Source organism: Anguilla rostrata, chromosome 2 (genome assembly GCF_018555375.3).
Source record: "Anguilla rostrata isolate EN2019 chromosome 2, ASM1855537v3, whole genome shotgun sequence".
In the NCBI taxonomy this organism is placed as follows: Eukaryota; Metazoa; Chordata; class Actinopteri; order Anguilliformes; family Anguillidae; genus Anguilla; species Anguilla rostrata.
Window position 1 is genome coordinate 51,615,075 of NC_057934.1, and position 22,987 is coordinate 51,638,061.

Sequence of the window (22,987 nt, forward strand, 5' to 3'; positions counted from 1 at the left end):
AGTCTCTGCAGAGAGATGAGAGGACACAGTGTTTGAAGTGACTGTGAGAGACTGCGCTTGCCGCACTGGCACACTGCTCAGGGCCAGAGAAGCAGGCGGCTGTTCTGAAGGTCACCTCCTACAACCATTGTTGACTTGTTAATCAAGCATGCATGCATGCATGGCCGTCTCACATCTTTACACTGGGCCATCTCGTACCGACTTGCTATTTTAAACCAGACCATTTTCAGCTTCATAATTCTTCCCATTGTGTGCATGTCCTTCCTTTCTGAATCGGCCTCCCTGTTTCCTTGGTGACAGCAGACACTGAGAAGGGAGGAGATACTGCACAGTATTTTTTTCTGATGATCTGTCATTGAGGTTTGTTTCAAGAAGGATGATCATTTTCAGAAAAAGTAGAATATAGAAAAGATAAGACGGATGTGCTGGGCAGGCAGTGCATGATTGAGAGGGAGGAAAGAGCGGTTGAAAACAGCTCTCTTCTATGACTGTAAATCATAGATAATCATATTATTTTAATTGACATTTTTACCTTTTGTACTTTGCTCATGAATGAATTTAGCATTTTTAAGGCCCTAGAATTACTGTACGGTGTTTAATTCGCTTGTTCATTGGGTGATGTCATCCTGATGTTTTCTTGTTGAAGCCTATTCAATTTACAATAAAAGAACTAATACTGAACAGCTTTTCAATTACCCTAAGGTGAACCTATAACAATAATGAGAGTTGTTTGGAACAAATAACTGGCTTTATCATGTCCTGTTTCATCTTCCACAACTTTGGCAAACATGAGAAATCAGAGGGAATCATTTATAATTCCAGGATTGTTACCTTTCTGAAAAGATGTGAAGACCTACTGTAGAATCTGTACAATATGGAAAAATGTATATTAATCATCATGACAAACATAAATGACTTCATTGTTTCAGAAGAAAATCAAACTACAACCATGATAATCTGGATGCAATAAAATATATTTATGCTCAGCAATGTGCTTTTTCACATGTAATTTACATGTATTTTCAATTACCAAAAAACATACATCATTTACACTAGAGAAAGGGGGGATGAATAAATAACTATGATAACAATGACAAATATTTAGGCATATTAAACAAAATATTGAATCTTAAAATCCAGACATGTTTGCTCCATTAATGTACTGTATGTTTGTGGGTCAGATACGGTTTAGCCAAATAAGTAAAATAATAAAACATCTTATTTGTGACAAAATAATAATAATAATAATAATACATTTGCGCATGACGTTCTTTTTATACACCCTGCACTGCATGCAGACAATTGTTCAAATATATAGTGTAGTCATTTAAAAGATGTTTAAGTATAACACAGCTGAATTGCACACTATTTCCACTGAAAATGATTGCCATTTCACACTTTCATGTGACATTAACTTTGCCCACATTCTCTTCAGCTGGTAAGATGTTAGATTAAATCATTTAGGATACCTTGGGTAACATGGCTTTCGAATAAAGCTGGTATAATCTGTGAGGTAGCCAATATTGTTATTGTAACTTGCCCTCGTTTTGATACTGAACGGCAGGCCTATTTTGCCAGTTAATTAATGACTTATAGTCAGCGCTTTGTATGAGAGTAACTTGGCATTCTCGTACGATGAATGTTTTTTGTTTAGATATACTGTAAGCTATATGTAGGCCTACGTCTTTTAATGTTGAGGCAGCATTTTCCTTTGTCGAAAAACAATATGTTGATATTCTTTACAAAAACGGAGCAAATACCGTTCCTTAGTCTATTTCAATTATGTCAACTACTTAAGTGCGACCGTTATAAACTCAGATAACTCGGCGTTCAGTGTGGGTGTTATTCTTGAAAAATTGACAATTTTAGTTACAAGAACGACGCTGAACTTGCTTTTTGCTGGCATGCAGTCAGTGCAGTCCCCGCGATGTACCCCACTCCAACCACACGAGGGCGCTCCGATACAATTGTATTTTATTACCAGCAACTGGATTTGGCTATATAAATACTGAAACGGGACTTCCGCTTACACAATCGGAATTCTTTAACGTTTTAACAAGGTCTGCAAAAAGTCCACAATTGTAATAAAACTGACATCCTGGCAGCGGTGGGATTCGAACCCACGCCATCGAAATGACTGGAGCCTAAATCCAGCGCCTTAGACCACTCGGCCACGCTACCACATCGGTAGCATGGTTGAAAGTCGTGCTAAATACTTCTATGATTAAATGAAGTACACTGGAATATGTGGTTGCTTTGATTTTACAAATTATTTCATATAATGTTAGTGCTAGACGGATAAGGCTCGTTTTTAAACCTGCTGCATTGCAAGCTTGCATTTCGCTTTCCGTCCAACATACCTGCATGGTAACATTAGCCCGCAACCGAAGTGCAAACTCCGGTTTTGTTGTGTCGGTGCTGTATAGGGTGGGTCAAGTCGTAACTTGCTGTAGGTTTACGTATCAGTCAAAGTGAGCTTCTAAATGAATGGCAATAAAGAATGTTTGTGTTATTAACTGTAACAGGACGCATAAGAAACACCAAACCTAATCAAAAGTAACAGACAGACCAGTCGCCGAGACAAGAACATCTAACGTTAGTTAACGTTATACCGATAAAGCAATCCTAAACGTGAAAACCCCATACCCCTCTTTTTAACCAAGTCTAAGTCTATACTAATGTTACGTAAATTGCTTCTTCCAACAATCTGGAATCTCGTCCGTTTTAACGATTTGAATATCGCTACAGACGTACAGCGCCATCTGCATTTCAAAGAGGCGGAAATTAGTTGCTCGTGTAAGGCGGAGCTTCTCTTCTGTGTGCGGTACGTGCACGTATCTCACGTTGCCGCGGAGGCTGGTGAGCGACTGTACATTTGAGTGGTGGAAACCCGATAGCGTACGGTTTCGGCCGTGCGATTTAAGGCCAGGCGAAATACTTTCACACAACCAGGCTCGAGCCATCCACATATTTAGCGAGTCAGATAGCCAGCTTAACTCCATAAGCAATTTGCGTGCAAGATAATTTAGTTAACGGGAGCTACTAATTCTGAAATCGCTGAAAATAAAACATCAGTAGCAACAATTTCGAAGAAGAAGAAAACACAGGTTGATAAAACGCCAAGGCATGCATATTTTCTTTGGATACTAAATTGGACGTTTTGTGACTCAGGTTAGTGCACTTTTTTATGTATGTTTTGCAAGTTTGTTGAGACTACGCGTGGAAGCTGTTGGTTAACTGAATCTATAATTATGGTAAATGATAAATGCTAATTAGTGTGTTTAACTTAACGTAACAGAGAGCATTGTCAATCGAGAAATGAACGCTCCCAAACTGGCGAGGAGCTGTCATAGTTCAACGTTATTGTTTTGCTACGAAATTACTATCTTATGTTGGGGTTTCGATCTGATCACTAGGCTGTCTGCACGGTAGCTAATGGTAGCCAAATCGAACTTGGCTTTTTGCAGTTTAGCAAGGCGCTGAGTGAGGATGCGTTGTCCTGATTTCACCAGCCAGACAGCGACGTGAAGCTTTTATGCTAGTTTTGTAGTTATGGTGGCCCTGACACAAATGTATTGTTCCTTCTTGGACAAAATATATCCTTAATGCAGTAATAATCGTCAAACGAGACCTCTTGCATGGTTCTGGTACGTCAAAATGCATAGCCTATCTCTCAGTATAGTCTAGCCACGTAGCAGAACGTCTGACCCTTCGCTAGGCCACACAGGAAAATAAATATATTTGACAAGATTGAAAGTTTATGCAGTTGACACGCGGTCTTTGGGCAAATTATTGTTTTACTGTACTGAGCCTGGAGTGAGTCCTATTGGTGCAATATGCTTTGGCTAAGCCTCAATGTGCGTTTAATTTGGATCCATCCCCATGCGCCAGCAGAATTCTTGTGAACAACAACACGATTCACCAAAACCTTGGTGTTTATTTTTCATCCAGATTAACACGATTTTTTTAGTATTTATTATTTTTATTTTTGCAAATACAGCGAAATGGCTCCAGGTGGACTCCGCCTGGTTTCTGTCCAATTTATTAATTTAAAAAATGTAAATTAAGTGAGCCCTTTTAACAGCCTTTTTGAGCCTTTTTTTTGAAACTAGATTATTGTTCATATCCAACAGAAATGTTAATTTGCAAGAATGACTTGATAAAACACAAAAAACCTTTCAGACATACAGATCCCACTTTCAAAATAGTTTCCCTGCTGTAAGTGGTCATTTTATTTAACGCCCTGACCCAAAGTTTGCTGATTTGATAGTCTGTTTGATCTGATACTCCACTGAATCAGCCTTTGTTTCTGAAACAAAATTTGTTGTGTAAACATGGGCAGTTTATCAGTCTGAAGTGTATTCTTAGATTCTTTGGGAGAGTAGCAGCAAGGAAATGATCAAAGGAGTTTTTCCTCCTCTTGGTGATGCTTGGAGAAGATTGGTGATGTCATATAGGGACTTGTTCTTCTAAGGAAAACATTAAATGCTTTCTGGTCCTTGGAGGATTGTCTAGGGCCAGACCCAGCTTTTCTTGGGTATCTGGCATACAGGATAAAAGGGTAAAAATGTATAAGAAGGAAAAACATCTTCACTGTGAATCTCGAATAGCCCAGCTCACCTTTACATCTGTGAATGACTTTTTTGCACAGGTTACAGTGCAGTGTGATTTTTCTTTCTATCCAGCATGACCACAGGTTGCATGCATATATGACAGACTCAATTGTCTGAATGCATATGCTTGCATATGGCTATAGTTGAAGGAAAATAAATTGCAGGTGTCTTAGTAGGCATTATCTGAGTTGTAATGTTAAGCTGTTGATTGTCTAGAGACGGTATATTACATTGCTACTACTTAGCAGATGCTCTTACCTAGAGCTATTGCAGAAGTGGAGAACATCAGTGTTAAGCTCAGGAATACTACTGTAAAGTGAGATATTGCCAATAAGTCTGTGTCAGAAGATGGGCAGGGTTTCTGCTGTCCGAGCTGCAGTGGAAAGCTCTTTCTGCCACTGGAGGGCCAGAACAGACAGATGTGACCTGGAAGACCTTTTTTTTTCCTTCTGCCTCATGCCCTGTTTGTGTGGCTGGTAGTGAGAGCTGTTTGACTAATCACATTATGTCAATTAAAATGACCCATGTTGATTTTTGTTGAACTTTTTTCCTCAATATTAATCCCTGAGTTATGAAAAGCCTTGTGTGCCTGTAGCAAATATGCCTGTGTCACTGTGTGTTTGCTGTGGCTGCACTATTCAGCACACCGGAGCGTGCAGCGCACATCATGGCGGGAGAGGAGATGATGTTCCGCATGGAGGAGGTGGGCAGTGCCAGGAGAGGCACAGAGCAGAAGACGGGGTCCTTTGCTGATGCAAACAGCGATGATGAGGATGATTACTACATCTGCCCCATCACGGACGACCCTGTCAGCCCTTCCAAAGAGATTTGTGACTACTTGAAGAATCTCATCCACAACAAGCAGCAACTTACTGCTGCCTCACCTACTCAACACTCCTTCCAGTACAAGGTGAGGGGCCAGGCGCATGAGAGCTTTTTTGTCCTCTGGTCTGCTTTGTGCTTACCGGCTGGCTGTTGGCATTAACACAATGTATGACACATTCTTTATTACATTATTTATGTATTGCCTGTTTATTGAATGCCATGCTATAAGAATGCAGGTTTCTTGATTCCTTGTGGGGTTATCTCACTGCTGTTTACACCAACATCTACGTGAATATACTGGATATAGCGGATGGAATTGTAGACACTAGGCTAAATGTACTACACATACAGTGGCAGTGAGCAGTCTGCACACACCCATAGCTGCTGGTGTGGAGAGCACTTCTCACTGCCTTATAAGGAGCTGGAGCCATCTGTGACTGCACTGCATCTGAGTATCTCTCAGCTGTCTCAGTCTATAAAAAGCAAGAAGTGAGATTCTCTCTTCTTGTGCCCTTATTTCTAATGCTTAATCCATCAAGGTGTAATTCAGGTTTTCAGTCTTTGCAGTCGAACTATGATTGTGGAGGTGATCTGGAGAAATGAGCCCTTGTTTGTTATTGGGTCAGTTTCCTTTCCAACTGTCTGTTTTCCTGTATAGAATGCAAAAGAAACTGAGCCCGAGCAGCGATCTGTCAGTTTTGGGGCGTTAACAGAAAGAGGTCGGGTAGGTTCAAAGTCAACTTGCTTATTTATTCCCTTTGCTAGTGTAGCTAACGCCTCTCTCCTTCATTAATCCTCTTAGTCACCTTCATTGCCTCCAAATAAGTGTGCATGCTTTACTGCCTCTTGCTGCATTGTCACCCTGACTGACCTTTCTAGTGTCTTCTTTTCCTGTTCCTTCCTCAACAGCAATCTAAAGTGTACAAGTGCTGAAGTAATTGTACAAGCGTTCTATTCCTTCTGTTTCATATCTTTGTAAATGTCATGTGGTTTGCATTGAAAATATGGTGGTACTGAATTCTAATTTAAAGAATTAATCTCCTTTGCTTCTTCAGAATAAATAAAATTTCTTCTTTTTCTGTTCTGCAATTCTCCATATTTGTTACTTTGAACCTGAAACTCACTTGGATTGTTGTTTGATTAGTTACTACTTCATTGGTCTGTCTGAACCTCATCACAAGTTTGCAAAGGTGGTTGTTGTTTTTAAAAGAATAATTTTAAATGCAAATATTTATATCTGTGCAGAAGTACATAATAGAAGTCTCTTAACTGAGAACTAGGTTTTATGCTGAGTGTCATGATGGATGGATATGTTTCAGTAATTACATGCTGGACACTGTCATTACTGGTCATGTGAATCTTTTGCAATGTCGACTTCAAAAGGGAGTCTTTGTTTGCATGTCATGAGCTGTTAACCATCAGATCTGACTGTAAACAATGATTGTTTCTCTCTTCTTCCTACTGTTAGCCAGTGGATTTCTGTTTCTTAGCAGCTGTTCTTATAGTTTTAGTGAAAGACATAGTTGCAGTATGTGATTTTTTTTCTTTATCATTTAGTGTTTCTTTTTAGAATGCCACTTATCTGCTCCATGCAATCTTAAAAGCAATGAAGAGAATAAACAATTAAACTATCCATGGGAAAGGGCCTCTTGAACCATGTAACGGGTGAAGCTGCTGATATGATGATATTTTAAGAACTATGGCTATAATTTGAACCAGTTCGTGATTGGGTCTTGTCGGTTGTCAGGCTCACTCTCCCATCAGTAATTAAAATATCCCATAACTGTCCTGCGATTGAAACATATGTATCTGTCTGCACATATGTTTTGTTGCAAACAGTCATTTGTGTGTGTGTAGTGACATATCTACTCCTATATGTGTGCTGTCCAGTTTGGTAGTTGTATTGTAGCAGTTTGCGGAACATCCAGTGAGGTAGTGTATCTCTGCGGTGTGTTTCTGATCTTGCGATGACAAGTCTGAGTGTGAAATCTATCGGGTAATTGTGAGCAGTGAGATTTAAGGTCGTCTGAGACTGGTGTGCAGGGCTGCATGCATTGCAAGAGATTGTTCACTTACGGCCACAGCTATGACCTCCCAGATATTGGAAGCAAATAGATCATTCTAAATATATTCTCTTTGAATGTCAAGCACGGCTGCCATCCAGGAAAGCCATGCGGCAGATTATTTTACATTTTGACTGACTGTTGCGTCACAAGTAGTTCATGGAAAAGCCCAAATGAAAATGCTAACCTGCATAGGGTTGAGATATACTGAGTTATTAGCCTACTGTTTAGAATTGAGTTGAAAGCCAGGCTAGTGATTCTTTCATTTTCTGTAATCAGGGAGAAGCAGTTTTAGTATTTTTCCAGAATGTGTATGAATAAATATGTTCTTTGTGAATTTGTGCTTGCCACTTGTACTTTGCCAAAGCTTTGTGCAGTTTCCTTTCTCTTCCATGTCATCCCTCTGTATGTGTGTATGCTTGCTTGCTTTTGTCTGTTTCCAGCCCACTTATGTCCATTCTTACAAAAAAGAAAAAAAAACAGGATGACGTGAAGGATCTCCAGATTCTTTCAATGAAAATGTAAGGAGTGGTTGCCATAGGTCATTAATTCTTAAGTGTGTGAGAGAGTGTGAGAGCATGTGAGGCTGTGTATGAATGTTTAGGGTGTGTGTATGAACATGACTAGGGATCATAATGCACTCTCTATTTTCGCACTATAGGCAGCCTGGAAGCATGCCATTGAAAAAGCCAAATCCATGCCTGATCCCTGGGCGCAGTTCCACCTGGAGGAAATTGAAACAGAGCTTTGCGTTCGATACAGGTCTGGACCTCTCCACCTGACTGTTTCACCCTGTCTTGCATTCAGAATATCACCTCAACTTTATACATTTAGAAACCTTCCTGACAATTTGGGAGGCAATGGAATCAAGTTCACACTAAAGTGAATTCATATACAGTATATTGCACTGAATTTTCTTGTTGGCCGCATCAACAAGGTGTGAATGTCATATTTATAATGTATAATAATCATATTTAATGAAAGCTTAATATTTGACTGTATTTGAGTAACTAATGCCATTACTCGACATAAAACCTTCCCTGTTCCCTCATAACCTATGTGCATCTCAAACTTAATATTTAAATACAGTGTGTTTATTAATCTACTGTCTAATCTCGTCCATCTAAAATCTAGTAATGCCAGAACTGTCATAAACATTATGTCATGGCATTATGTCTGGTCTTATGACCCCATTTCCAGTTATAATTTTTCATATTCCGATTTTACATTTAGAATGAGACTCTCCCTGGTGTCCTCCTAAAAGTTACATCAAGGCCGGTCTGACACGTTTGGTGTCTCTCTCTGTCTGTGGCACCGAGTTCCACACTGAGAGGGTGCCAGTGCAAATATTGGACATCTGCTGGCTGGCTGGATATCTTATCAGTGTGCGATGTGGCTTAATGTCATGTGGCTGCTGTTTGGTACATTAATTACCATGGAGAAATGGTCTGAGAGTCAAAAAGAAAGCGCATGTTTTTGATCGGTAAATCTCAAGCTTTTCAGTCGACTGAAAGTAGGGAAATTACTTTCTCTTCCTAGAAGACCAAGTATACATATGCTAGCATTCTACAGCAAGTTACAGTGAAGGAGAGGGAAAATGGCCCTTCTAACGATACTCTGACTCTTCCTTCTTCTTATTATAATCATTTTATATATTTGTCTACAATGTATCCTACTGCAAAGATTACTTGTTTAATGTTTGTTGAAGAATGCCTCTGTGAGCAGTTATATGGGAGGGTATTGAGGACATTTTGTTTTTTTCATTTGGATTCCATCTTATTGCAGGAGAGGGAAGCAGGAAATGGTTTTGCCTAATTTATGTCTGTAACTTGACTAATGATCAGTGCATGACGTAGTTCATAAAAAACCTAGCGTTTTGCAAATTTTTCTCATGCACTTTATGCTGTTTGAGCATTTTGGAAAGTTTTTCTCTGTAATTTTCTCAGAGAATGTTTGCTTTCTCAGGCAAGCCAGTCTCTTCTGTCACATTGTATAAATTTAAATTGTGAAATCATCGTATGTGCCTCATTTTATTCTGTGTTATACATACTACTTTACAGGCACAATGCTGTTACTGGAGAGTGGGCACAGGACCAGGTTTACATAAAGATGGCTTCCCAGGTATTTGTTTTCCTTTAAGTTAATGTGTTTTGTATTTAGAAGACAATAATAACGGTACCACATAAATGGAATACAGAATGAATTGTAAATTAATTAATTAGACTGTAAAAATTGGATTCGTCAGACTCATTTGCTGTTTTTTTGAGTCAGTGACCATGTATCTGTTAACTTTACCCTTCTGTTTTCAGCCCTTTGGCAGAGGAGCCATGAGAGAATGTTTTCGAACGTAAGTGTCCCGTGTTGTCATTGTGAAACCATGTTACATAGATAGATTTCACACACTCAATACGGCACCTTGTCTCTCTTAGCCATAGTCGCAGTTTATAATATTTGGAAAAACAATCTGACATATCTCCTTTTATGTTTGAGTCATTATGCCATTATGTGCAAAAGAAATAAATAAAATGAATCCAGACAGTGTTCTCTAAATATACTGTATGTCTGGGAATAAAAAGGTGTTATGTTGGTCAAGTGAAAAGAGCTGGTTCACAGAGATTTGCACCCAGTAAATGTAAGCAAAGGGCACCTGCAGCTTATAAAAAAATATGTCTTAGATTTTTTTAGGTATGCTTATTAAAACCAAGGTATGCCTAGGACACCCAGTACAAAACGTGCCTCGGCCAGTGCCTGAGAGTACACTTAATCTGTATACTCATGGGAAACCGTGGGAAATGCAGGTTTAAAAATAAGATCATTTACCCCTATTTCTTTAACCCCAGTTTTCTTTCCCATTAGAGTAAGCCACACATTAACCTTTGGCCTCATGTATTACAGAAATAATTCTAAGTGAAAATATGTCTAGCAGTACGTGCGCTGATCTCTTTCTGTTTGTATCCTTATCACATTTTTTGTTTTCATTTTTCTCTTGAGGATATGGCTACTGTAGTGCTTACTGCACATTTAAGAGTTTGGCACACGTCTTGTAAACAGACAAAAATGAGACACTCAAGTAAGTCGCAAAACTGTCTCTAGTGACCAGTCTGCACTATTTTTGTCATCTAGCCCCAAGTGCACTGCGCACCACAGAGGTCAAAGGTCTTGTTGGAATTTGTGTGTGCTTATTGTGATTGTAGAGGCTGAAGAGGCCTCATGCTGTCTGGTATTCATTTTAGTTTTCCCAAATCAAGCTCCTCTCCTCTCCTATACAGAAGCTACTTGTCTGAATTTGGTTATACAGTCGGTTCCACTTTCTGGTCATACAGGGAGTTTGGGTTTCTTTGAGTTTTTATAAAACTGTTCATGCAGCAGTTAGTCTTAGGGATTATTAACTCACAAAATGGATGCTGCTGTCGTGTATAAAGACCTACTTAAAGACCTATTTAGGTGGTAGCCTAATTATGCTGACTTTATTCAGATTGCATTTTAGCTAAATGAAACCTATGCCTTTGTTGATTAACACCTTTAAATGACTAAAGATTCTGTGTGTGCATTTATCAGTGGAAAGGCCTGGTCAGAATCTTTACTAACCCGATCTTTTGCTGGTCTCTTGTTGTTACAGGAAGAAGTTATCAAATTTCTCTCACAGCAGCAAATGGACAGCCGCTTCCAACTATGTGGCAAAGCGCTACATCGAGCCTGTGGACCGAGAGGTGTACTTGGAGGACGTTAGGCTACAGATGGAGGCCAAATTATGGGGAGAGGAGTACAATCGTCATCGGCCCCCTAAACAGGTAGAACTGCTGTGGTAGGTGAGGAAGAAACAGCTCAAAGAGCGGAATCCATAACTTTGGCACCATCTCCATTTCAACCTCTGACTGAGTTTCATACAGTTAAGTGCAAGCTCATTGCTGTCCTGTGATTTAGGTGGTAGGGCAAGAACAGATTACACCTGCAGAGAGTGGTCTGGGTGGGGGATGCTGTCATACAGTATATAGCAGTGATAACCAACACTGTTCCTGGATATCTACCATCCTGTAGGTTTTCATTCCAACCCTTGCAAAGCACATCTCATTAAACAGCTAGAGATCTAATGGAGCTGCTAATGAGTAGAGTCAGGGGTGCCAAATTAGGGTTGAAATGGAAAAACTGCAGGATGGTAGAGGAACGGGGTTGATTACCACTGGTATATAGCTTAGACTTGCACAGTAAATCTACAACTGGAAGCAGGCTAAACTTTATTAAAATACTGGACATAGCAAAACGATTTCCTGTACATTTACAAAACAATCCACACTATATTCTAAGGGTGATGGACGCCTTCTTCATTGCGCTTACCACACTGGAACATCATAAGGATATGTGGTGACTTGTACCTACATTGTTACCCTCCTACAGATATGAATGAACATTGATTGACATTAAGAATATTTTGGTTTTGTGAGGTTGAAGTTGAAAGACCTCTGTGAAACCTGTGTTTACTTGTGTTCTCCTGTTCCCCCTTCCCTTCTCCCTCAGGTGGACATCATGCAGGTGTGTGTGCTGGAAATGAGTCAGCGCCCAGGAAAACCCCTCTTCCACTTGGAGCATTACATTGAGGGGAAGTACATCAAATACAACTCCAACTCAGGATTTGTTCGGGATGAAAACATTCGGCTCACCCCTCAGGTGTGTGTCTTAAGAACGGACACCCCAGATTTCATGCCTTTTCACAATATATACGTTTCTCACACATGGCTAGTAGAGAAGTTACCCTAATAGCCTCCATTTGTCTTGCTTTCCCTCTCTGTGCAGGCGTTCAGTCACTTTACATTTGAGCGCTCTGGACATCAGCTGATCGTGGTGGATATTCAGGGAGTGGGAGATCTGTACACTGACCCCCAGATCCACACTGACTGCGGAACTGACTTTGGAGATGGAAATCTGGGTACAGTATCCTGCAGATGATGCGCTGATGCTATGCATGGCATATTCTTTTCACTTATGTATAGATGTTGATTTTAGTGGCATTTCACACAAATTAATGTGTGTAACACTGCTGTAATTTCATTAAGCAGCCAAGGACACTGCATGTTCTATAAATCTGCCACCGTAGCGCATGTACACCAGTAAGAGCGTTTATCCAGATGGTGGAAATGCGGTTGAGTTGGTGTTTAAGTGACTGACCCTGATTGCTGGTGGTACATTTTGTCTGTGCAGGTATGAGGGGGATGGCTCTGTTTTTCCATTCCCACCTGTGCAATAAGATCTGTAAGAGCATGGGCCTGACCCCCTTCGACCTCTCTCCTGCTGAGAAAGCTCAGCTCAACTGCACTAGCAAGCTTCTGGTGAGCTTCTCCACTCCCATTGTACTGGTCTCCGTAGCAGGAAGACTTCGCTTATTATTCAGCTACATGTTGATGGCGTGTTTATTATCACATAAGATCAGTGGGCTTTAATGTGAGTAGCCTGTAGTGAACTCAGCTTTCGCCCCCAACCTGCCTTAGAAGTCTGCTAAGACGGTGCTGCGAGGACACGAGGAGCACTGTGGGTCCCCCAGAGTTCGCACCATCTCTGGGGGGCGCCTGCCCCCTCTGCTGAGCCGCCTCTCGGAGACCTCCTCTAACGATGACGCCGTGAGTGACTCGGACTCCATTCCCTGCTCTCCAATGCAGTTCAGCAGCTCAGTGGGAAAGTCTTCACTAGGTAAGAACAACAGGCCATTGCAATACACACATGCTCAAACAGAGGCAGGAACCCGGGCATGCCTGTACACCTGCAGTCCTGTCTGTAAACATGAACGAACATGTACACAGGCACGTATGCTCATGCAGTGCACTAGCTCTATGGTGAAGTATATTTTTCACTGAATATTTACTGTAATTGGATAGTTCCTGTTATTTTTCTTGGTTCTGCATGCTTTGGTATATCTGTGTGTGTAATCGCTGAGGACAGAGGATCATATTTCATTATTATTCCTTTTCCCAAAACGACTACTGGCCTTTGACATTTTTCAGCACATGATTTAACTGTGACTCGACCTGGTCTACAGATTAATCTTATGTCTGACATTTTAAAGACGTAGATGATTACACTCCTTGTTTCCACTAAGGCACTGATTCTCCCTTGGGCTGGTCCTTCACAAGTGAGATCGACTTACAGGGTGAAAAGAACAATAACATCCCAGAGCACAGAGTGAGTTGAAATAAGCTTATCTTGTAGAATTCAAGACATTTGCTGTGAAATGGATACTGACAGTGAAAATAACCTAGCTGCGCAGCGAAGAGGGGATTTTGTGCTGGAATTGTAACAGGAAGCACTTCCATGAAACACATGGGCATGTATTGAAACCTTAGGAACAGCTCTGAGTTGCAGTAACCCTTGGTGTTTTTGCTGTGTTTAACCCATGTACACAGTGGATGTAATGCGGGGTGATTTTTTGTGTCAGGACCAGGAGAGCGGCGGAGACAGCGGGTGTCCCAGTGAGAGGCGCAGTGAAGGAGACCCTGCTGAACATGGCGACCGGGTACGAGCTTCAGTCCGCTGCTCTTACTCCGCTGCTCTTACTGCGCTCTTAAACCCCCCAGCACTGCTTTCCACTCCACAGGTTATGGCAGTCCAGTGACCCTGAGTCTGCTGAAGCACTGGAAACCATTTTTGAAAATGCAACTTAACCCCTTGCCCTGCAGTTGTTTGTTTTTTTTACAACCGTATCAAGCTTATTTGAGATGAAAAGTGCAAAAAATGTCTACATTTACATGTGTGCATACTGGAAAGCAAAATTCTTTAGAAATGAATACAAGTTCTCAAAAGCTTTGATTTTTTTTTGACCATTTTTCCTGGTATGAAGTTTGCGTTACACAGTTTTTATATAATAAGTACATACAGTTAATTCCTGACAATACCTCTCTCTCAGAACCTCTACTGCTGTAGCTTCAGATGGAAGATAATATGTGCGTTAAAGCCTCAGGCAGATGTACATGATTATATTTTCTGCTAGAGTTGTCTGTCCTCACACACTGCGGTTAATTGTGTTTTTCATATATAGGGATTAGCAGCTTGAGGCATTTGTAGGCGTGGATGCCTGCACAGTAGTGTGGGTGGGGAATGAAGATTTCTGATCTTTGACAGTGGCTTTTATACACCACCATGTAGGGCCATTTCCACCGCAGCAAATGTCTGTCCGAGTCGGACGACGACAGTGTTCGACGGGTAAATACCAACACCGGCGATGAATCGCCATCAAATAACCCCCTTTCCCCCCCATTAACTCTCCCACTCATCTGGGACTGTGGCTTCTGTCTCCTCCAATCACACTCACTGTCACTCATCCCTGTTTTCCTTCACCAGAAACCAATGGCAGTTTCAGCCAAGTCTGCCCCCTCTGCAAACATACCCTCAAGGCAGCGGGTGATTTAGATTTCCCCTTTACGCATGTCTCGGAATGAGACCTCTTCTGTTACTGTATATGGTGCATCTGCACTGCCCTGGCTATCCGTTGATCGTGCTGTCATTTCAACGTTCTGTACTAGGCTTTATGGAGTTCAGCAGCTTGTATGCTTGTAAGCTTGGGGCATAATGTTTTTTAGGCCATGGGCGCAAATGTTAAACAGTTGAACTGCTGAGAAAGGAAAGCTTATGGCTTTTGGCATTTTTGTTAGCTTTGAGGATTTGCCTTGTGCAGTGTGTACTAGATATCAGAAACCTTCAACGGATGAATGTTATATATTGCTGCATTGGCAGTATCAATGTAGAAATTCGAGGCCTTCGCAGATTTCAAGCTGCTTCTTAAAAGAGTGACTTAAAGGTGGAGTGCAGTAGTGATAAGGAGTGGAAAGAGGTCATTAATATTATGGAATTGGAATCCATACCTGTCTTTCCCAAAGTCAATTATGTTTGAGAATTTTGTCTCAAGACACAGTGCATCAGTTTTAATGCTTGGTAAATGTTTTATTTTAAAATTAGACATTTGAAGAAATGGTTTACTCATTTGAAACCCTCCATGTTAAAGCTTGTTCAGTTAAACTGCACCCCACCATTAAAATGCGTATTATGCTGCTTCATATATTATGAATTGTTTTAGCCTGGCTGGTGATTTTGTTTAGTATTCGCTTTGAATGTAAATGACTCGATGCTTAATTTCACAATAAGTCCCCACAATGTTCAGATGTAGGTGCCATAGGGCGTGTTTAGTTTGTGGCTGGATGCTTTACACATGTTCACAACACGGAAGTATTGTTGTTCTCTGAAGGAAAATCCCATATTTAACCCCTCATCTTGCCTCTAACCTCACTATTCCATTCTGTCATGACTTCATGTTTCCGTGGTGAAATGAACTAACCATCAACATCCAAAGTCCTAACAACATTATGGCTTCCCTGCCTGTTAATATTTTGAATTCAACAACCAAAAATATGTGTATAACATAATTAAATAGGCTTGCATTTATTTGGTCTTTAAATCCTCAGAATTAATAGATCATCTCAGTGCAAGTAACTTCCCTTTTCATTCACTCCTATTTCATCCAAAATACTCACTTTTCCTGATTCCTCATTTAATCACCAGCCTTCCTGTCTGAATGCAGAATGTTGCACTTGATTATAAAGGTAAACCAAAGCCTATTTAACCAATGCTGAGCTGAATGAATAATTGTTTATTTGGAGATTTATGCATGTGCATGTATTAATGAATTCAGTTCAGCAGTGATTGTAATTTTTATAATTTATTCTTATTATGTATATCTGTGTTGGGTTGTGAAGCAGGATGACATATAAATGCATGAAATTACAATAGCAAGTAGTGTCAGAAAAAAATGTAGATTAAAAAACTTACATCTGATGACATTACATCATGTATTAAAAAATGTATTATATTAGCATATCATCTAAAATCATATTCTCTGTGAGGGTCTGAGGACATTCGAGGGGAGCATTGCATTGGGGTGTGTAAATGCTGAACAAGTATTCTAGCAACATAATCATGTCGCTCCTGTCTCGCACTACAGCTGACTGAGGAAAAATGGAGTGTCTTCCACACGACTCGTCAGAACATTCACAGGCCCTCCTGTGTGGCTGTTGAAGTTGAGAGGCTGAATGCTCTAGACCTGGAACGGAAAATGGGCAAATCTATCCTGGGGAAGGTGGGCACGAATGGGCTTATGAATGGGCCTGCACGGTTTCCCTCTGATACCTGTTACAGCTGAAGTCACTGGCTACTTAGACGGACAGCTGCACCTCTGTGTTAGCCTCACCAGGTTTCAGTCACGTGTTAGAAATAATTGTTTTGTCATACCACTCTCTGCAATCAGAATGATGTGTAGTCATTCTGGCCTTCCAATAGTTTTACATTTGCCGATGTTTGACCCAATTACAAAGTGTCTTCTTTCTGTCACCAGTATTATTAAAGATTATTTTGTTTTTATATTCATGGTGTGTTTTTCAATGATTAAATCATTTTTGCTTTGGAAAGGTATTAAAAATGAACATAATATTAAAATTTGGCCTTGTTCTCCTGCACAAGTAATTGGTTTACTATTTGGATTCTGGGAGATGCACAAATGATTGGTTTTCACCCCTCTCTCTGGGCTTTTCCGAAGGTGCACTTGGCCATGGTGCGTTACCACGAGGCGGGCCGGTTCTGTGAGAAGGACGAGGAGTGGGACCGGGACTCCGCCATGTATCACCTGGAGCGGGCAGCCATGTGCGGGGAGCTGGAGGCCATCGTGGCCCTGGGCCAGTGTTACCTGCAGCTGCCACACCACATTCTGCCTGAAAACACAGTGGAGGTACTTCTGCTTCAACCCTGCCAGTGGTCTGGAAATGTGAACATTTGCATATTTGTGTGATATTGTAATATTACAAATTTTTGTTGTGTTACACATTTTTCTCCCTGTGAATAAGCACCCCTGGAAACCATAGTGTCTGTGCACTCTAACATGCTAAATGGCTTGCCAAAGTGCCTGTGGTTCCTCAGCTTTACAAATGAATGACAAAAAGGGAGTAATGTGGTTAACGCCCCTGATAAGTTCCTGTTTTGCACCTATTAGTGCATACATACAAATTGAAAGCCTGTGTAGTTTCTATCCCCAAGAAATGCAGCGTTAACTTTGAGTGTGTGTATAACATATTGAGTGTGTTTGGTTCTGAAAGTCCAACAAATTATCAAAAGGCTCTAAATGTCATAGTTTCATTGTTTTATATTTATTTTGAACGTTAGTTTTATCTGTACTGTCAACATTTTAATTGTGATAAATTGTCAAAATTAGATCACGTTTCTGTAGACAAGATAAATTCAAAATGAAAGCAAAATATTTGTACGGCTAGACATTATAAGAGTGGGTCATTACGTGTAGATCAACATTAGCTTGGCCAGTCCGTGTGTCACGTAGCTCTGTAACTTGTGCCGGGCACAGTGACCCATGCTAAACTGGGTAAAGAGTGACGACACATAGTCATGTGTGAGATGTTTTGCAGTCCTAAGCTGGTCAGTGTGTTCGTCAGACGTATTTTAGGTATGTTCTGTGCTTGGCGTAGTACTTCTCAAATCCCTGATGGAGGTAACGCAGGCGGGTGCACGTATTCATGCTCAAAATACATTTATGGAGAAACAGTTCTGATGGGAAGCAGTCTTACTGACTTGGCAATGCTGATCATAAATCATAGTATGCTGTTACATCAGTGATCTGGGCATCCAGTCACAGGGGTTCAATCTTAAGCATGCATCTGCACAGCCACTGGAAATAGAAGTCCGTTAACAATCTGCTGAACGAAGGACGCTGTCAGGCTTTCAATCATGGACGTAAACATATCTTGGCTCAGGGACTTGTGGTTTAAAATAAGAAATACATTAAATATGTAGTAAACTTTTTGAAATGCTATTATTCATGCTAGTAGAGCAACGATCATATCAAGAAACACGTAAATAATTTGCATCACAATACCTCTCACTCTAGGTCTTATTTTAAATTGTTTTGTTTTTTTAGCAGAGCCTCTAAGTTCATGGAAATACACCCAAAATGCAGGGATAGTTTAATGTATTAAAGCCTTGCTTTTCCAAGCACTGCATCTATCTTTTGTCTTCTAAACCCTTTTAAAAAGGGTTACCTGTAAAATATTAAACCTGACATATGCTGTAGTGCTGCTAATCAATTTGTGTGTTGCTGGCCTCTGTGTAAACTGTACCTTGCTGTTGAAACAGGACAATGAAGAGAACAGGAAGATCGGCTTCCAGTACTTGCTGAAGGCAGCAGAGGCAGGAGACAGACCCTGTATGATCTTAGTGGCCAGAGCTTTTGATACTGGAGTCAGCCTCCCACCTGACAGGTGAGAGTGTGTGAGTGTGAATCTGACAGGAACTGTGAGTGCGAGAGTGACTGTGAGGCGTATTGTGAGAGGGATAGCGAGAGTGAGTGTGAGGCATTGTGAAAGGGTGCAACACCTACTGTATGTGTATATATTAATAACATTGTTATCCTAGCAAGCAAATGAAAATGAGTGTTTCAAGATTTAGGATTTTTTTAAAATTTGAATTGTAATTTGGTTTATGACAATTTTTGGAATAGAAAATGACGATGTGTTAAAAGGGATACAGTTACTATTATTCTGCCTAATGGCAGAATTAACATTAATTAGGCAGGATGAACAGTAGACTTCAACTCCTGGCTGCCCTCAGTGCTTCTCCTCCTGTGTGTGCAGGACTCAGGACTGGAAGGAGGCTGTGCACTGGTATAATTGTGCCCTGAACATGACGGACTACGATGAGGGTGGCGAGTTTGACGGCATGCAAGATGAACCGCAGTATCTGCTGCTGGCCAGAGAGGCAGAGATGTACCAGGAAGGCCAGTTTGGCCTGGACAAAGACTTCCAGAGGGCAGGTAAAGGCAATGTAATGAGCAGCCTGTCAAAATAAGTCCTGAATCTCTCAGATTTAGACCATGTGATTTCATGCCATTGAAATTCATATTTGCAAAGGAAATGCGGCTCTGTACCCTAGCCTAACCTCATGGCTTCTCCCTACCGCAGGTGACCTGTACACAGAGGCAGCTGATGGCGCAATGGAAGCAATGAAGGGCAGACTTGCTAACAAATACTACATGAAGGCAGAAGAGGCCTGGGGAATGATGGAGGAATGAAAGGGTTTACCACACCGGCCAGACTGTTCAACTCATCTCATATTCTTCTCATTCCCAAACTGTTTACACTTCACATTTGACTTAATTTCAGACTCTTCACTAAAATTTGACTACCATTTGCATCTCACATTTGATTATTTCCAATCAGACTATCTCACATTTTACTTATTTCTAGACTGCTCACATCTCACATGGACCTTGCTCCCAGACCTTCCATATGTTGTCAAGGGTTTTCGTATCTGATATATTTGACTTATTTCCAGGCTGTTTGTAGCTTACATTTAACGTATTCCCAGTCTAATCATATCTCAAATTTGCCTTACTCCCAGTCTGTTTGCATAAACACATTGGCTTATTCCCAGGCTGTTAATGTTTACACCCCTTTATATGATTCAAGGGTTTAAATGCTGCATTGTGCTTTTGTATATGGGTATCCTGGGGCATATACTGGTGCTTTTTATATAAACTGTGATGTCTTCCCTATTTTGTGTTCTAACCTTTATTAAGTTGGTGTGCTGAGAAGATCACTGACAAACTGGCAGCCAGGAAAGTAGTTGTTCACATATTTTTCCTTCAAAGAGAGAGACAAGGCCTTTTACATTTTGATTAAGCATTCTTTCCCCATCTTCCCTTCAAGCACCTTGAACAGTAATGTAATAAAACTTTTTAAATGGCAGAATTTGGCAGATATTGTAGAATTCAGACAAAATGGTCATATTTGCAATATACAGTACAGTCAGGAAATATTTGGACAGTGACACATTTTTTGTTGTTTTGTTTCTGTTCTCTGGCACATTGTATTTGAAATGACACAATGAGTATGAGGTTAGAGTGCAGACTATCAGCTTCAATTTGTGGGTATTTACATCATATCATGTGTAGATACCATGTAGAAATTACAGCCCTTTATGTATATACATAGTAACCCCCCCCCCCCCCATTTTGGGACCAAAAGTAATGGCTGCTCAGCTGGTTCTTGGCCAGCTGTGTGTTTTTGCATCATTAGTTCATGCACAAGAAAGCTTAAAAAACGGTCTAGATTTGATTGTAGGTGAGGAGTTTGTATTTGGAGTCTATTGCTGTTGTCTCTCAAAATGAGGACAAAAGAAGTGTCAATGCCAGTAAAGTAGGCCATCATAGAATAGAAAAACCTGAATAAATTGATCTGAGACATAGCCAAAACATTTGGTGTGTCAAAATCAACTGTTTGGTACATTGTTGAGAAGCAAGAATGCACTGGTGAGCTTATAAATAGCAAACGACCCGGTAGTCCGCGGAGTACCCCTGTAGTGCAGTACTAAAGAATACTGTAAATTAAGAAAAACCCCTTTTCAACTATTGAACAGATCAAGCACACTCCATGATATAGGCATAGATGTGTTGAAGACTATCATAAAGGGAAGACTACACCAGCATAACCTTTCTACAAGATGCAGACAGCTGGTAAGCCTCAAGAACTGAACAGGCACCTTTGAATTTGCTTCAAAAGTATAATTTAAAAACTGTAGAGTTCTGAAACACACTGTTGTGGACAAATGGGCAATCGGTGTCATTGATGCAAAGCACCATTCTGCTGCTTGAGTGCTAATAACTCCCCCTTGTGGAGAATCTTCAGCCTGCTGAGCGTGAGAGAGTGTGTGAGTGAGTTTGGAGCCAGATCGGTGAGGTGCTTTGCATCTAAAAAGGGCTGACATTCCTACGTGGATCACTGGATATGGACGTAAATGCTCTTAAAGCTGACAGTCTGCACTTTAGCCTCATTTCATTTTTGTTTCATTTCAAATCCAATATGCTGAAGTACAGAGCCAAAACAACAAAAATTGTGTCACGGTCACAATACTTACGGATTGCTCTGTGTATGACTGTTTTAATATTATGCTTTCCTTTTTTATTGTATGCCGTAGCAGGTCAGATGCTGCATGTGAGAGTGGATTTTATTTTTAAGTTGGCATGAATATGTATGTGAACTTATTTTCTATAAGCATGGAATTCCTTTGTGGAATTATTTCTGTAAAATTTCTTAATATGTGAATAAAAGATTGTAACAGCTTTAAAATGGTCTTGTTGTATTTTTCCTACCATCATGCTGTGTACTTGCCACAAAAATATTTACAAATAATTCAGTCCTTTTATTGATGTTACACAGATGACTGATTTTGGCAGTGTTTCTTTGCAATGAAGGTCATTCTGATTTGTCTTCATGCATGTCTAAATCACCCATTTACAAAGTGGCTAACTTCATGAACAGAGACTTTATTCTGAAGGTAAGTAGCAAAGACCAAGACAGGGGTGGGCAATTTCAGCACAGGGATGGATTATACAGTACCAAGAAATAGATCTTAAAAGTCGGAGGGACTGTTTTTGACTTGATACTGATACGCCATTACCCCTGGGTAGGCTCTGGTGATGCGCAGAGCGTAGCTTTCCAAAGCAATGACACAGGTCAAGCTATCGCATTGATTGAAGTGTCAATGCCATAAAGCATTTGGCACCTGTCTCTAGTGACGACATCTGGTCAATAAATGTACTTACTAATCTGCACAGCGGTGATAAATTGAAATATGCAACACTGGGCAACCTCTTTACTTGGTTTTTGAATATTAATAGTATCCCCATGTATTCTCAAAGCCCTCTCCAACTCATATGGTTATAATGCAGATGATATGATAATTATTGTAGTGAAATGAAAATGCGTTGTGTGTTTCAAGACCGTAATACAGTAATATTTTCCAATGCCTCATCTAATTCATGCCTGGAAAAAGCGAGCACATTGTAACAATAAATTCCAACGGTTTGTAAAAATTTTCACCAATTACTGGGCCATGTTGGAAGAAACATTCTTTCCATTACATTACAGGCATTTAGCAGACGCTATTATCCAGAGCGACTTACATTGTATTCAGTTATACAGCTGGACATATATTGGAGCACTGCAGGTTAAGTACCTTGCTCAAGGGTACAACGGCAGTGACCTACCAGGGAATCGAACCGGGGAAAGACCAACTCCTTAGCCATTATACTACACTGCCCCCAAAATGACAGGTATCTCTCTGATGTAACGAAGATTAGATTTCTGTGATCACATGATTTAAAAAAGCCTTTGAGCAGTAAGCTAATTTGAAACATGGGTTGCCTGTCTTGCCATGGTTGTATGTGTCTGCGACAACCATATCATTATGGTTGTCGCTGTTCAATTATTATTTCAGTTATTGACCTGGGGGAATCTGACTGGCTGATGTATCATCGTGCCAAATGACATTTGAAACTGGAAGAACTGGTTTTCATGTTATGGTCATGTCAATGAGACAGTGTCATGCGAACAATGTAATAAGGTTGGGCAACAACTGAATCTGGCCTCTTTATTTTCTCAAAATTCAGGT

At 40.5% G+C, this 22,987-nt stretch overlaps 1 protein-coding gene and 1 non-coding gene across 7 annotated transcripts; one reads left to right on the plus strand and one right to left on the minus strand.

The window, feature by feature from the left end:
• Window positions 1–2,099: 2,099 nt before the first annotated feature.
• trnal-uag (transfer RNA leucine (anticodon UAG)) lies at window positions 2,100–2,181 on the minus strand. Its single transcript has one exon. It is a non-coding gene; the product is annotated as a tRNA-Leu (tRNA).
• A 629-nt stretch (window positions 2,182–2,810) lies between these two features.
• Window positions 2,811–21,663, plus strand: eef2k (eukaryotic elongation factor 2 kinase). Of its 6 annotated transcripts, none has more exons than XM_064322956.1 (19): window positions 2,811–3,171; window positions 5,256–5,523; window positions 6,097–6,162; window positions 8,163–8,263; window positions 9,562–9,622; window positions 9,811–9,848; window positions 11,121–11,292; window positions 12,017–12,166; window positions 12,293–12,425; window positions 12,698–12,825; window positions 12,988–13,183; window positions 13,590–13,672; window positions 13,926–14,003; window positions 14,633–14,689; window positions 16,482–16,616; window positions 17,073–17,261; window positions 18,674–18,798; window positions 19,171–19,349; window positions 19,498–21,663. In XM_064322956.1, the coding sequence occupies exons 2-19, from the start codon at window positions 5,281–5,283 to the stop codon at window positions 19,605–19,607; spliced, it is 2,244 nt and encodes a 747-aa protein (XP_064179026.1). In that variant the 5' UTR covers window positions 2,811–3,171; window positions 5,256–5,280; the 3' UTR covers window positions 19,608–21,663. The 6 variants fall into 6 exon arrangements, with proteins under 6 accessions (XP_064179026.1, XP_064179027.1, XP_064179031.1 ...); XM_064322955.1 differs by having other exon boundaries at window positions 2,812–3,171; window positions 12,985–13,183; XM_064322957.1 differs by lacking the exon at window positions 14,633–14,689 and having other exon boundaries at window positions 12,985–13,183.
• The last annotated feature ends 1,324 nt before the right edge of the window (window positions 21,664–22,987 follow it).